The sequence below is a fragment of the Balaenoptera ricei genome, chromosome 12 (genome assembly GCF_028023285.1).
Source record: "Balaenoptera ricei isolate mBalRic1 chromosome 12, mBalRic1.hap2, whole genome shotgun sequence".
Taxonomy (NCBI): domain Eukaryota; kingdom Metazoa; phylum Chordata; class Mammalia; order Artiodactyla; family Balaenopteridae; genus Balaenoptera; species Balaenoptera ricei.
The window spans coordinates 42352321-42367844 of NC_082650.1; the positions used below are offsets into that span (position 1 = coordinate 42352321).

The 15524-nt window shown below is 40.6% G+C and overlaps 1 protein-coding gene across 1 annotated transcript in view; it reads left to right on the forward strand.

Annotated features, from left to right (window-relative positions):
• Positions 1-7087: 7087 nt before the first annotated feature.
• Positions 7088-15524, forward strand: part of MAN1A1 (mannosidase alpha class 1A member 1) — a 165217-nt gene continuing 156780 nt past the window's right edge. Inside the window, exons 1-2 of the mRNA XM_059941319.1 lie at positions 7088-7380; positions 7591-8435. Of these exons, the coding sequence (XP_059797302.1) occupies positions 7827-8435 (609 nt within the window). The 5' untranslated portion in view covers positions 7088-7380; positions 7591-7826. The remainder of the gene's footprint in view (positions 7381-7590; positions 8436-15524) is intronic.

Sequence of the window (15524 nt, forward strand, 5' to 3'; positions counted from 1 at the left end):
AAGGTGCTTACTCTAAGCAGTTAACTTCTCCTGGAAACATTTTGGTCACTACAGTTCTGTGAGGTACAGTTAATTTAATAGTCATTTTCCACACACACAAAAATTATGAATCATATTACTTGTCCATGTTTTACTTAATAGGAAAGAGTGTAGAGTGTAGAAGTGATACATAATTTTAAAACGTTCCTTTGGTTTGACTACTCAATAAAAATATATATTTCTCAAGCTGAGAATTTGTAGCATTTTCCTCTGTGTTCTTGAAAACCTTTTTTGACTTTATACTCTCTACTTACTACTTTCAGACTTAAATATTTAATAATACCATTTTGTATGATGTCAACTTCATCTTGTTATTTTTACCATTTTTTGCTTAAGGTATTCCATTGTTCTTAAGAAAGATTCTTATAAATGAGTTCTGAAAAGAAAACATTCTTTTTGTAATAGCTTTACTCAAATATAGTTCACATACCATAAAAACCACCCATTTAGTGTGTACAATTGTAGTACATTCACAGAGTCATGCAACTATCATTACAATCAATATCATAACATTTTTATTGTACCCCGAAAAGAAACCTTGTATCCTTCAGCAGTGACCCTTCTTTCCCCTAGGACCCCAGACCAAGGCAATCACTAATATACTTTCTGTCCCTATGTATTTACCCATTCTAGACATTTCTATATGTAGTCTTTTGTGACTGGCATCTTTAACTTAGCATAAAGTTTTTAAGCTTTATCCATGTCATAATATGTGTCAGTACTTCATTCCTTTTTATTACTGAATCATATTCCATTGTATGGATATTCCACGTTTTATCAGTTGATGGACATTTATGTTGTTTCCACCTTTGGCTACTGTGAATAATGCTGCTATGTATTATGAATATTGGTATTATGAAAAGTCATATACAGATTTTTATGTACACAGATATTTTCATTTCTCTTGCGTATATACCTAGTACTGGAATTGCTGGCTTATGTTGTAACTCTATATTTACCCTTTTAAAAAACTGCCGAAATGTATTCCAAAGCAGCTGCACTATTTTACATTCCCACCAGCAGTGTATGTGATTTAAAACATTTTTTTTTTAAGGAGAGGGAAATAATGAAACTATACATACAATAAAATGTACTTAATGGCACATTATGTATAGCTTATTAATTAATTGAAAAGTATCACAAATTTACATTCCCTAACTTTCTTCTTATAGTAATTTATTCTATCCTATAAACAGCTGTGGAATAAAAGAAAATAGCTCTACAGTTACTTAAGTAATCTAAATTCTTACTTTTAGAAACACTGAAATTAATTTCTTGATAGAGATATATATGGACTTTAATATTAATAATTTTTTAAATGAATGGCACTTTTAGGCACTTGATATTTTCATATCTTGCTGGGTACTGTTCAAGATATGATATATCATAATAGTCGAATGCATTATACCCATTTAATATTTGGGAGAAACTGGAGAACCTAATGATCTCAGCAGATGCTCAAAAGCTGTTTATAATCTAAGAGCCAGAGTAAGTATCTCAAACTCAACACATTTTAAGCCTAGTTATTTGTAGAAACCCTATATGAGACCCAGCTAGTTCCAGACCATTAAGTCTAATAGATATATGGGTCACTGGTTTGGAATTCTTCCCTTCTCTTTTCCTATGTTAATTTCAGTATGTCCCTCCCATTCCCACAGTCCAGACCAGTATTAATTATACCAAACAATTAGACTACCAGTCACACATTCAGTATATATAATTGGTTCAGGTACTATCTGCAACACAGATCTGCTTTTACCTTAGCCCCTAAATGAAACTATATATTGCAGGGGAATGCTTCAAGTAAACTTGAAAATACGTTCTGTGGACAAAGAACCACAAGTGAATTCCTATTCATTTACAGAGACCCAGGGCTAAGAAAAAGTTGTGCCCTGAAGGACAGTATGAAAGACCAAACCTGTAGTGCAAACAGCACATTTATTCTGCAATAAAGTTGGGAAGCCAAGTGCTATCGTGTCATAGTTGTAGAGAGTTTCTCCAAAATAGGAACAAGCACATGTGGTTTCATTTCACTTTACTTCATGAAAAAATTTTCAATTGGGCAGAATAATGTATCATAATTTTTCTCTTTTTCTGTGTTCGTTTGGTTTTTCTGGAAAAGCATGTGATCTTTATGGGACAGAGAACGGAGAGAAAAAATACTTTTTTTTTTTTTAAAGAAAAGGCTATTTTTAAAAAATGAATCTAATGAATTTAAAATTAAGAAAAATTTTGTCTCTTTCTCTGGTCATAGGGAAAAATCTTTTTCCTTTAGTTTTACTCAGTTGAGATAGTATATTCTCTTCAAGTCATAAAATTCAAACATTTTATATACAAGGGCTCCGAAAGGTCATTGTTGGCATTCTCTGCCCAGCCTTTCTGCCCTGAATCCTTCTTTTCCTGATTCTTCAAGCACTGAGCAGTAAGTAGTATCATTCTCCTCACATGGAGACTTTGCCATCACTCACATTTTCTCAAGGCTTTAGGAAATATAAAGTTGATTGTTTGGTAAACTTTTTGGTCCTATTTATATAAAGAGTGGGGAAACATTGTAGGACGCTCTCCCTACCAAACCTGGGGCTCTTTCCCTCACTTTTTCTCTAGTGGATATTATTTAAATAGAAAACAGAAGTTTAAAAGTGACAACCATGTGAAGAACCACGTAATCCAAAATTTCTTTCCTGCCACCCTTTTCTGGTTCTTGCTTATAAGAATCCTATAGACACTGTTCTTTCACCACTAGTGAAACTAGTGACATTAGTTCCCTTTTTAGGGGAGGAGAGAAATTGAATTTCTTGAATGCTGTTGTGCCAGACACATTAGTTATATCATTTAATCTAAGAGCCGCAGCAATGTTATAGATGAAGAATGAGAGATACAGAAGATAGGTGACTTATCACCCATGGTCACACAGCCAAGGACATGCATGTCCTCTATAATAAATTACTCTCTCATTCAAACCCTTGCCCAATTACCTCAGGAAAACCTCTCCAGGAACCTATTTACCTCTTTCAGTTCCTTTGTTAATCAAATCAAAACAAAACAGAAACAAAACACCCTAAGGGTAGCACTAGTGATACACTTGAAACCAAAAGAAATGTATACATGGTGAAGGAAAACTATACCTAAGAACTTCCATAAACCTTACTGACCTTGCAAGTTTGTTTAGAATCTTCCTGAAACAATCATTATATCTCTTCTTCCAAATAAATCTGTTTGTCCTCAGGCTCCACCAATCATGATAAATAAAACACCTACTAATTTAATGCTACTTTGATTACTAGCATTACAACACTATTTTTTCCAACATTTTATTCTTCCCTAGGGTCTTATATATCTTTGCAGAGCAGACTAGCAACCAAAGCACCGTTTACAACTTTGTTTCTATGGAGAGAAATGCTCTAAAATTTCTGAAGAGCTAATGCACGAATACTTTGTGGATCACAATGTTTTTGGAGACTGCTAATATTTACGAAGTGAACGTTCAGAACAAAAACAGATCTTTCAACAGGCACATGCAGGTACAGAGAGGGCTCCTTGATTCAGTCTCTTACTCCCTGCCCACTGCCCCCAAGCACACACAAAGGTGATTGGAATTCTATAAAAATTATCTGCTACTCAAGCTGTTCCAAAGTAAATTGAGGAGGGGAAAAGAAAGAAGCAGAGATATAACTGTAACTCCTCAAATGACGAAGAATATTATTGATAGCTTATTTTACAACTTTGGTTAATTCTCATCTTTATACATTTCATGTAAAATTCAGCATTGCCCACTGAAGTATTGAAATTTCAAGATTAATGTTCACAATGAACAATTTTTTGCATATTATATTTTGTTTATTTAAAAATAAAAGTAGAAACCTACGCTGATCTGGAATTTAAAGACAATTAGAAAATCAGCTATAGGAAGATTTTTATCAGAAACCTAACTTGTTGGAGCATTTCAGTGTTAATTATTACATATATATGTTAATTCTTTCATTAGATTACCTTTTATTTGTAAAGAACAAAGATTATCAAAAGGATTCTTCCATAAACCTAGTACTTTCTAGAAACTTCCTACTAAGAAATGTTTTTTGCAATTTAATTTTTGAGAACTTGTAACTTTATAAAAACATTTATTCACCACAGTTTTCATAAAAATATTGTCACTTTTCCTTCTGTAATCCTGTTTATAATTATCATTATATTTAATTTTAGGCACGTCTATGTAAAAGTTAAATCTACCGTTTGTTAAATGTTATTCTAAAAACAGAGAAATTCAAGCAGTCAAATAAATTGGGGATTTCCTTGTACTTTGGTGGAGGGTGGGGAGATATCTCCAACCAAAACCAGGTTTTAAAAAAATTACTTCATTCTAAAGATTGTATCTTGAAACAAAAAATTTACAAATTGTCAAAGAAAGATACAGAGATATAAGCTTTGAAAAAGGAAAAAGTAAGAATTAAGTTGCAAGCAAACTTGCAAGAAGTACAAGGGAGTCGCTTCAGGACTGGCTGGCCACATAAGAAAACACAGCAAGTATTTAAACAGAAAAGCTGCACAGAATTGCTAAGGTTGCTAAGTTTACATTGACTATTCATAATGAGAAAACAGCAGCTTTTCACAATCACGGTAATCCCAAAGATCATGCTATGTCTTCAGGTAGGCAAGGTAGAGAGTCTAGATTTACAGGACATACTCAAGGTTTTATTATTTGGGGACCAGAACCAGTCCCCTTTATTTTTGCTTTATATGAGGATACAAACCGTTGTGTTTCCAACTGTAGAATATGTGCTTATGGAATGGAAATCAGGACAAAGCCTCAGATTTTGCTTCTACAAAATGCACATTTACTTATTGAACATTCTGTACTCCTTCCTTACCATGAATACACATGGTTAGTTTTAACGGTTTTACGTGGTTAAAACCGTTAGTTGGTTTAATTTAGCTGGTATGTCTCTTCAAATACCTTCTCTGTGAATTTTTTTTAACTTGTTTTAGCCCAAATATGAGCATTCCCACATGTTTTTCATCCTACCTAACACAGACTGGCACCCTTTAATATGTATCCCATAATCAACCACCCATGCTAGCTTCTTGTTTAACAAGTCATTAAAGGCAGGCTTCACTCATAATAAATCTGTTTTATAAGAAAAACAGATAATAAGAAAGCAATCTTAAAATAAGCTACATAAAGGTAAACAGAAATAAACAGAACCGTCCCTTTAAAAGATTTTAACACAATATAGATGAGTCAAATTTGAAGTTTTTAGAAAAAAAAAATCATCTTTAAGTCCATATGCTAAATTTTGAATGTTTCCACTACAGGATATAGGTTAAATGCTCAAACTGGTTTGATATCAAAATTAAAGAGTGCCAGAATAGCATTAGGTTTATAACCTCCTTTCATCACCACTCTAACATGCATTTATAAGTAGATTTTATTGCTTTTCTGGAATACTTAGTAATATTAATTTCAACATTTCTAAATATTTTGTGGTTACAAGAAATAATTCCATTCTTAAAACACAGTAGTTGAAATAATCATTCCAAAAGAGATGATCATAAAGCGATTGACCTTAATTCCCAGTGATTCAAACTCTTCAGCCTATCTACAAGTTGCAGTTTGAAACAAAAATTACCCTTCCATCATTAAAAACAAAAATCATTGTTTTCTTTTTCAGTCCTTCTAAACTTTGTTACCCTGCTTGGATATGCTGCACTCTTCTGGGCGTAGAATTTCATAGAAGTTATAAGAAAAAAAGACCAAGCCATACAGTTGGCTTTATCAAACAATTTCCCATTAACAGAAATTTTGGGTGTATGACTCATTTTACACAAAACAAATAATGATGGTTAAAATGAATACTTAAATGAAAACTGTAATAAGGATTTTTAATTTTATTTTATATTTTCTCACACAGTCTAACACCTGAAAACAACTACATTATGGGCACCTTCCTGAAAGGTGTCAGCTGTTTCCTTTTTTTAAAAAAAGACAACAAGCAGAAACAGAGCTCAAATCACGTTTCCAGAGAAAGGTGAGGGATATAGGATAAGGCTGCTACAAACTAGCTTTCAGAAGTGGGAAATGGGAAGTCAGTCAACTCTTTCCTCTCCGATAACCCTTTATTTGCAGAGCAACAGGGGAATTACGAACACATTTTGTAAAATAATGCTGTCTTGAAGACAATCTCTGGTGGACCAAGTCCTTACTTCCCTGGAAGTGGTCAAATCCAAGACTTAATTTCAACAGTGTTGAAATTTATTACTTGAAGCTATGGCAGCACAATACTGTCTTCTTTAAATGGAAAGTATGACCAACTTGCATGAGGTAAATTAATTTTGAAAGGGGGAGTGGGTGGGGGAGCTACACAACTTTTTTTTTTCTTTTAAAGGGGGTTGAGGATGAACACGAAGACTCCTAAGCAACCACAAAATCATTAAGTCTCCGGATGTTCGACCGGACAGCCCAAAAGCTGAGCTCAAAAGCTCTCCAAATCACAGCTCCTCGCCGAGGGACTTTTGGGTTAACGGCTACCGAGCACTGGGGCAATCCCTGCCTTGGGTAAAAGGAGGATAACTGGAGAAAAGACGCGCGTCATAACAATCTGGCAATTCTCTGCAAGACCCTGTCCTTCTTGGCCCTCCTCCGGGCGGGCCCCGCACGGCCAGGCGCAGGTCCGAGGGGGCGGCGGGGAGGTCCCGCATCAGCCCAGGCGCCTCCCCCAGCAACTCGAGACCAACCGCCCCTGGGACCCGGGCCCGAGGCCGGAGCGGGATAAGCTCCCCAACCCCGGGCCCCGCCCGCCGCCTCCCGCCCTTGGCCTCCGCAGCGGGCTGGCCGCCCTCCCCGCCGCCACTCCCACCCGCCTCGCGCCTCCGGGCCCCGCTACCTCCCAGCCCCCGGCCGGGCCCCTGCGAGGCTGCGCTTCCCGTAAACTCCCCTCCCGGCGCTGCCCCCTCCCCGCTTCGGCCCCGCCCCCGCGGGACCCTGAGCCGCGCGTGATTGGCCCGGCCGCACCATCACTCTCGGGTCGCGTCACCGCCCTCGTTTCCGACCGCCCCGAGACCGGCAGTGGTGTTAGTGCTCGCGGAGCAGCGGCGGAGGGCTTCGTGCTGCCCCGCTCGCTCCTGCTCGCCCGCAGGTCGGCGCGCTAGCCCAGCTGAGCGGCGACCAGCGCTGCGGGGCGGCCGGGCTGCACGCGCACCCGCCAACTGGGAAGCGGAGACACAGCTAGTCCGAGCTTCGGGATGAGGAGCGGGCGAAGTTGACGAGCCCCCCACCCACGCTGCGCCTCTGCGGCGCGGAGGTGCGCTGCCCTCTCCAGGAGGTGCCCGCGCGTGGCTCTGCTCCAGGTGTGCACGGTACAGCCTGCCCCCGAGACCTGCAAACTTCACCCCAAGTCCAAAGTGTGGGCTCCGAGGGCGGTGCCGGGAGCCGGACTCCGGACTCCGTGCAGGGGGAGCTGTCCTGGCGGCTCTCGCGGCCGTCGGAGGGCGGAGACCGGTGGAAACTTTATCACCATCATCGTAGTTACTACGTTTTACTGTTTTTCTCCCCCGCAGGGGCTGCAGCGAGCGCACTGTCGCGCCTGTTTGCCAAAGGAGCCGCCCCGGGGAGAAAACTCGGAGGGGAGTTGTCTCCCCAAGGGATACCTGCAGCCCAGGCGGGGTGTTTGGGCGGCCTGGATGCGCAGAACCCAGCCCCGCAGCCGCTGACGCCGGGCGGCGGCGAAGTTTGGCTGCTGAGCGGCGCGGCGCAAGGCCACTGGACAGCGGGCAGCCAGGCGGCAGCGGGAGCGATGCCGGCGGGGGGCCTGTTGCCGCTCTTCAGTAGTCCCGCGGGCAGCAGCCTGGGCGGCGGCCTGGGTGGGGGACTCGGCGGCGGCAGGAAGGGGTCCGGCCCCGCCGCCTTCCGCCTGACGGAGAAGTTCGTGCTGCTGTTGGTGTTCAGCGCCTTCATCACGCTCTGCTTCGGGGCGATCTTCTTCCTGCCCGACTCTTCCAAGCTGCTCAGCGGGGTCCTGTTCCACTCCAGCCCCGCCCTGCAGCCGCCCGCCGACCGCAAGCCCGGGCCCGGGGCGCGCGCCGAGGACGCGGCAGATGGGCGAGCCCAGCGCGGCGAGGAGGGCGCGCCCGGGGACCCCGCGGCCGCCCTGGAGGACAACTTGGCCAGGATCCGTGAAAACCACGAGCGGGCTCTGAGGGAAGCCAAGGAGACCCTGCAGAAGCTGCCCGAGGAGATCCAAAGAGACATCCTGATGGAGAAGGAAAAGGTGGCCCAGGACCAGCTGAGTAGCAGGGTGGGGTTCAAGATGCTGCCCCCAGTGGACTTAGCACCCCTCGTTGGGGCGATTGACCGGGAGCCGGCCGACGCCGCCATCCGCGAGAAAAGGGAGAAGATCAAAGAGGTGAGTGCACCCGGCTAGAAATCCCTGCGGGCCCGCGGTGTTTTTCTGGGAGAAACGACAAACCTTTGAAAGTCTTTAAGACTTTAACATTACAGTGTACGGGGACATGACGGTAACATTACAGTGTGGGGAGGCATCGTTTTCCACTTAGACCAGGTGCAGTGTCAAAGGCTCTTTCGTTTCCATTTCAGTGTCAAAGTAGATGGGGCCAATTATGATCTGAGGTTGAATCCCGTTGTTCTTAACTTGATTGCTCCGGTGAGCATAAGCCACACGAGGTAGGTATTAAATACATGGGCAGGTGCTGTGCAAACCTCCTCTTTCACTGCCTGATACATGGTTAATCGTCCCTGAGAACAGTGACAGTGAAGGTTCCAAACAGCCTGCTAATGAGGCTTGGACGTGGCTTTGAAATGAAGCTTGCATGTAAACGCAAAGCATCAATCACGCACAATAGAAATGTTCTAACAGCAAGCCAGCACACCCCGCGTTGGGTCATGTGGCCCCATTCTGCCAGGTGGCATCCTGTGTGTACTTACAGGCTATAAAGGTGAAACTCTAGAACTTCCTATCATAGGGGGCACACTGTTGTTTACTTTTCAAAAAATGAAAAATGTAGAAAGCCAGCCTACCGCCTCTTGCATTTCGGGTGTAGTCAGAAAAAGAGTATTCCATGTGATGCAACAGGTTTTCCTCCACAGCAGCACAATGATGACAAACTTAATCTAGGACAAACATGGACTTTGATAAGTCTTTCATAATTTCTTTCCTGTAATTTTCAGTTAGAACTTGTAACATGTGGTTAGTTCATGCCTAGCTTAAAGCTGAAGAGGACCTTACAAATCATTTAAGACTGTCATTTTAAAGATGAAAGTTGAAGGGCCCAGAGCCCCAGAACCAGTTAGTTATTGAGTCAGGACTTGAAGCCCGGACTTCCTCTTGTCACCAGGCTCTCTGTGGACATGCCTCCTTTTACAGCTACTCTCCCCTGTGAAACTATGCCAGCCTGGTTTTTTACACAATCCAAGAGCTACAGGAACCATATTAAAAGCATTTCATCTCAAATCTTGATTCCAATTTCTAAAATACATTATGAATGGAAGTAATATATTTGCCATTTTTTAAGGTTCACCGAGTCTCTGTGAAAATAAATTTTGTGTTTTGACATTGGGCAGGTAATCAGGAAAGGAAGCTTCCTGATCCCCCCAGTTTTCAGAGTAAAAAGAATTTTGAGGTTGTGAAGAGGTACTTAGCTTAAGTGGCTCCAGAATGGAGGCAGCTTGGTTGTTGTAGGATTTCTGATTTTAGTATAAAGACCAGATGAATTTGGTTAAGCTGTAATTGAGCAAGTTAAAGTGGATTTGGGTGCCTTTCAGTTTACCCTAGGCAGAATGCCTTGATTCATCCCTCCTGTGCAAGTAGCTGCCTTCCACAGCCCATCAGCCTTTCTGCTTTGAGACCCTTCCTGAGGCATAGAACCCTCCTAGACTTCGGTGGGAGGGGGGGTTGGATTTTACTCCCTGTGACAACTTCTGTCTAACAGTTTCCCTTCTCCATGGAATCCTGTCAGTGCTGCAAAACCAGGAAGGTGGAAAAAAGGCTCTGCTTTCACCAACCATCTCCCTCTCCTCTTCATCTCTCAGGCTCCTTGAAAATAGCCAACCAAAACCCATAGATAATTTAGCCCCAAATTTGTATCTGCTTATGTTTCTCTTAAGTTTGAAGCAATGTAATTCACACGTTTCATGCCTCTAAATTCCTATGCGCTGCCAGTTAGTGCAGATCAGTTGTCCCAGGAAATTATTTTAAATGCTAAAGATGCATGAATGTGAAAAAGCTATTGGTACTGACCAGTAGTGATTAAAAGTGCATTTAGAGCAGAAGCACTAAGACAGTAGCAGTCAATTCAGGATAGCATATTAACAGTATGCATATCTGTCCTTATTAGATCCATGTTATCTATATCTCTAGATCAGAAGGTCTTAATTAACCACGTGAAGGAAATTTATGTAGCCTTCTATGTCCATGTGGTGCTAACATCTTCGCACCTAGACATTTTGAAACTGCCCAGTCTTGCATAAAGTGGTTGAACTAAATGGGTTCTTTAAAATTTCATGTTGCCTTGAGAACCGGGGGGGTGGGGAAGCCAGCATGATTAGCTTCAGTATTTAGTCAAAGGCTAACGGGAAGAAATGGATTATGGATTTTCATCAGATTAGTTCAAGCAGATGTGTTCCTTCGTAAACCAAAAAAAAAAAAAAAAAAGTTACTCATGCTATTCTAAAAGTACACTGTAAATGTTCAGTTTTAGAGAGGAAAGAGTGGTTGCCTGCTGTGAATAAGGCTCTGGACTTTACACATTTAGATTCAGTTCAGGTACCACCATGTATGCCTTGTCATGGACCAACGGATCTTTGCCTTGATCTTGATTTTTATTGTTCCTGTATTTTCTAGTTCTCTTCATATACTTAGGTTCTCTATCACACCTGAATGTACTAACAGTTTTATGGGTAAAATTTAGAAGGTATAAGCAAGTCTAACATGTTGGGAGCTTGGACTATAATATTTGAGCCAAACTTTCATTTTGTAAATTTGGTTTAAAGACAGCCAATGCTATTTTTATATTGCCAACACAGCTGTGTTACTGGTACCGTGGTAAATTTTTAACAAATTTGTGCTAAGGGGAAACACTTTCTCACTTCAAATAGGATATTTATTGCCTAGCACCAGTCACAAAAAGGTGCTATGTGCTTCCCAGTACTGATATCTGATGGATGGTAAACATTTGATGTAAAACTTAAAGCCGAAATGAAGACAGCCCCCCACCCCATGAAAACTTTGTAAATAAATTAACTCTGGGATTTCCCTGAAATTTACAGTACACACATAGTGCATATTCTTACGAGGTTGATCTTTTAAAAATTGTGCTCAAGTGGTCTTTAACTTTAAAAAACACTGGTAGACAAACGAAGCACAGAAGTTGAAGAGCACCACGGCATTTTTAGAAAAGTAGTCCATTTTTCCTTCTACCCCAACTCTTTTTTAAAATCAGGAAGCTTTTGCGGGGGGTCACTACAAAGAGCCTGCGCTGTCCTTTAGGATTAGAGCCCTAATTATCAAATTATCAGTGGGATTCCTCCCTTCTCAGACTGGAACCCCTACCAGTCTACATGGGGTGGGAGTGGGGAGGCTGACAGCCAGCTTTGGGCCTATCAGGTAAGGCTCTCAGACCAGTTAGCTGTAGGGTCACAGTTATCTTCCCTAGGTTTCTCCAAACAGGCTTTAGTTTTTATTTCCAGAACTATTTATGTAATAAAAAGTTGAAAGAAAATTTTCATATTGATGGCTAATGGTGAATATATATTTTTATGCCTTACACTACTAGCCTTAGGTTGTTCTTGAGTCTATAATTTATGTTAACTACTGACGATTGACCCTTTTATTAAAGCTATTTGCATTTTATTAAAGGTCAGACATAGGAATAATCTACCTTGACATATTAAAACAAAACATTTTTAATTTGAAACTTAACTTATTTGTCTGGGTAGTAGGGTGGAAAATAATATTTGCAAAATAATAAAGACCACAATTTGAAGACCTGACTCTGAAGGAGCTTAGATGTCCTTGGGTTACCTTGCCTGTTCTGCTCACCCTGTTCTGAAACACACTGGACATTGAACATGGGCAAATGCAAGATTTCCCCACTTTTCGGACCTTTCCCAGAGCAGGTAGGTCATGGAGAGTTTGTAAAAGGCTTCTCTCTTTAACAAGTAAAGAAATAAATTAAGGTTTCAACAGTGTATGTATTAGAGTAGATGCTGACTGTTGAACATTAATATACAAAAGCAGAAGATTGTTAATGGATAATCAGTTACGCTCAACTTAATTTTCTGTAAGCTATTGGTAATTTGTCTGGGAGGAGTATTCTGTCTTCCTCATATTGGGTAACTTAACGTTCTTAACATTCATATAAAGGAACTCTACATAGGACCTAGAACCTAGTTTAGGCTGTGGAAAAGAGGTTAAAAAAATGCATTTTTGAGTAAATGCATCTGCATCTCTTAGGTGAGCTAATAATCTAAACCACTTTGAGAAATTTATGCTAATATTTCACATGTGTAAAAAGTGTCTTTGGATGAGATCTGAATTTGTTGGACTTCAGCTTAGTTAACTTATTTGTATTAAATTATTTAATAAGCTATGGTAATACAAATTCTTTATTAGAGAACGTTTAAAGCATGTGTCTCAAGGTCAGAGGGGAGGAAACCCAACAGATTAGTGTGAGGGCTAAATATACATGGGTAGATCAGCACTGCACTGGACCCTGCTTATACCTCATAACCCAGTAGAGAACCTGTGGCCTTTTAAGTTCTTTATAACCTACAGAACCACAAAAATGTATGTGTTTGTCAAAGGTAAGTTTTGGTTGGTCAAAATAGGAGCAGCCCCCCTGTGGGCTCCAGGGATACTATGACATGCCTTTTCCCTAAGTAGGCAGAAATGATACAGGAGAAGCCAGTGTTTGGTAGCTTAAGGAAGAGATTCTTTCTTTGGGGAACCTAAGTCTTGACTTTTCCCTCAGTGTTCTTTGTCTAGTACCTTGTTTAGTGTTAAATAATTGAACTACCTCTAGTCCCCCACCCTTTACTACTAAATATGTTTAAAGGTCCTTTATACAAAGTCTGCAAAAATTTTTTTCTGTTACCAAAAATATGCCATAAAAATTATAACTCTCTGATTTTTAGAAGTAAACATATGCTCTAAGCCATAAAATATTGTATCTGAATGACACTTCAGAGATAGCTACAATAGAGGCAACTGAGACACAAAGATTGTTCTGGAAATCACTTTGCTAGTTAGTGGTAGAGTTGAGAATAGAAGCCCAATCCTGGATGAATGTTGCTCGTTATCCTGACACGGCTTGTCTCCTAAGTAAAATGCCAAAGAGGTATATAAATTGACTGCCTATATTTATTATTTGCAGACACTAATGTCAAGTGAGTACAAAACATGTACAGTCCTGCAGTATTATAACTTTGACCTCGTATTAGTTAAGTTACATTAACTATAGTAATTTAAAAAAAAAACTTACTAGGGGCATAATTCAGAAGGCCTCTACCTTTTAAAGCCACCCAAGGAAAATTTGATGACATCTTTTTCTCCTTAAAGAGATATCTGCAGGAAACAGAGGCATTAGTAATCATTCAATTGGTCATTCTTTACGAAGAGAGATGGGGGAGAAATAGAAAAAAAGAAAAGGTGTGGGCCAACGTCGAGGAGCTCTTTCAAACTATAAATGTACATGCTCTTCGGACATTGTGCAATGCGTAACAGAAGAATGGAAAGCTAATCTGAAGGAGTATGTGTTTTTAAAAGTAGATATATATTTAATGGTATCACTTATCTGTGGAATCCATGAAATATGACAAACCAGCGACTATAACAAAAATGAAGCAGACTCACAGATATAGAGAACAAACTATTGGTTACCAGTGGGGAGAGGGAAAGCGGAGGGGGGCAGTATAGGGATAGGGGAATAAGAGGTACAACTATTAGGTATAAAATAAGCTGCAAGGGGATATTGTATAACATGGGAATATAGCCAATATTTTATAATAACAATAAATGGAGTATAACCTTTAATCACTGTACTATACATCTGTAACTTACATAATATGGTACAGCAACTATACTTACATTAAAAAAAAAAAAAGCAGACATACATTTAAAAATCACACCAATCTGTGGTCTCTTCATTATAGGAGCACATAGTTCTCTTCACCCAAGTAGGTCCTGGAGATTCTCTGGATGCTTTTACCTGCCCCTGCTCCATTCATTTGTAACAACATGGTGTGGTGAGAAGGGCTAGTTTTGGGAGTCAGATGACTTGGGTCTGAATGTGGCCTCTTCCATTTACTAGCTTTGTGACCTTAAGCAAATTGCTTAATCTGTCAGAGCTTCAGTTTTGTCATTTGTAAAATGGAGGTAATAAAAGTACCCACTTTGTTGGATTGGAAAGTTTAAATGTGATCATCCACACAAAGCACTTAGAATGGTATCAGGTATGCAGGGAGTGTATAATAAATGTTGCTTGCTGTTATTACTGTTGCTAATCACTACCTGAAGCCATCAAGCCGAGATTACATTGTTTCAGATACTGTTTAATACATCAGGGAAGTGGGTAATAATGTTTCAAAAAGTTATCAAAAACAGTTTAAATTAGGTTTGCTTAAAGGGATACATTTCCAGTTCAGGATGATCATTCCAGACAGCTATGATTTTACTGTGCTACTGTCAACTCTTGATTTTCTCACATTCCTGCCAAATTCCAAAAAACTTTTGCTATCCTTAAAATTACATACTTTTCCAGCTTCTGTACTTCAAAATATGTGTTAAAGAATTAGTCTCTTTCTCACAGTCAGATGTGCTTGTTCCTGAAGTACCATCTTCTCAGAATGATCATAGTTCTTGAGTTACCTCCTTAAGCATTGAAATTGTTCCCCAAAATAGAGAAGAAGAGGGATTAAGTAAAATGCATTTTAACCTGTTTTGTCTTTGGATGAATGTTTTTAAGAAATGAGAAGAAAATTATTTTAGATTTAGCAAAAATTTATGTAATTGTGATCAATTCTATAATCAGAGCTCATTCTGTCACCTGGTAGTCAAAATTCACATAAATCAGCTGTACTTCGTAACTCACAGATTTTGGCCTTTTTTGAGAGCTTTAAACTTAGATTTATTAAGGTATCAGGCCCAGAAGGACCTCAGAGATGCTTAACCTCGGTACTCATTTTACATTTGAGAAACAGGGCCCTGTGAGCTGTGACTTCCTCCTGAGATTCCCCCAGTGCACTACCTACAGAGCTAGAAACTGCCTCTTAGCTCTCAGGCCCCGGCTCCGCCTGTGACATCTTGTCTCTAATGAGAACATACGCTTTGGAGGCTGGCTGGCCTGGCCCTCCCTCCTCCTCAGCCCTGAGTAGCAGGCCAGCAGCAAGAAGCCCACTGAGACCGTCCTAGAAGGAAAGCAACCCTGGCTAGTTCCTTTGCTCTGCAGAATGCAGCAGCACTGCCCGCCCCCCCCACCCT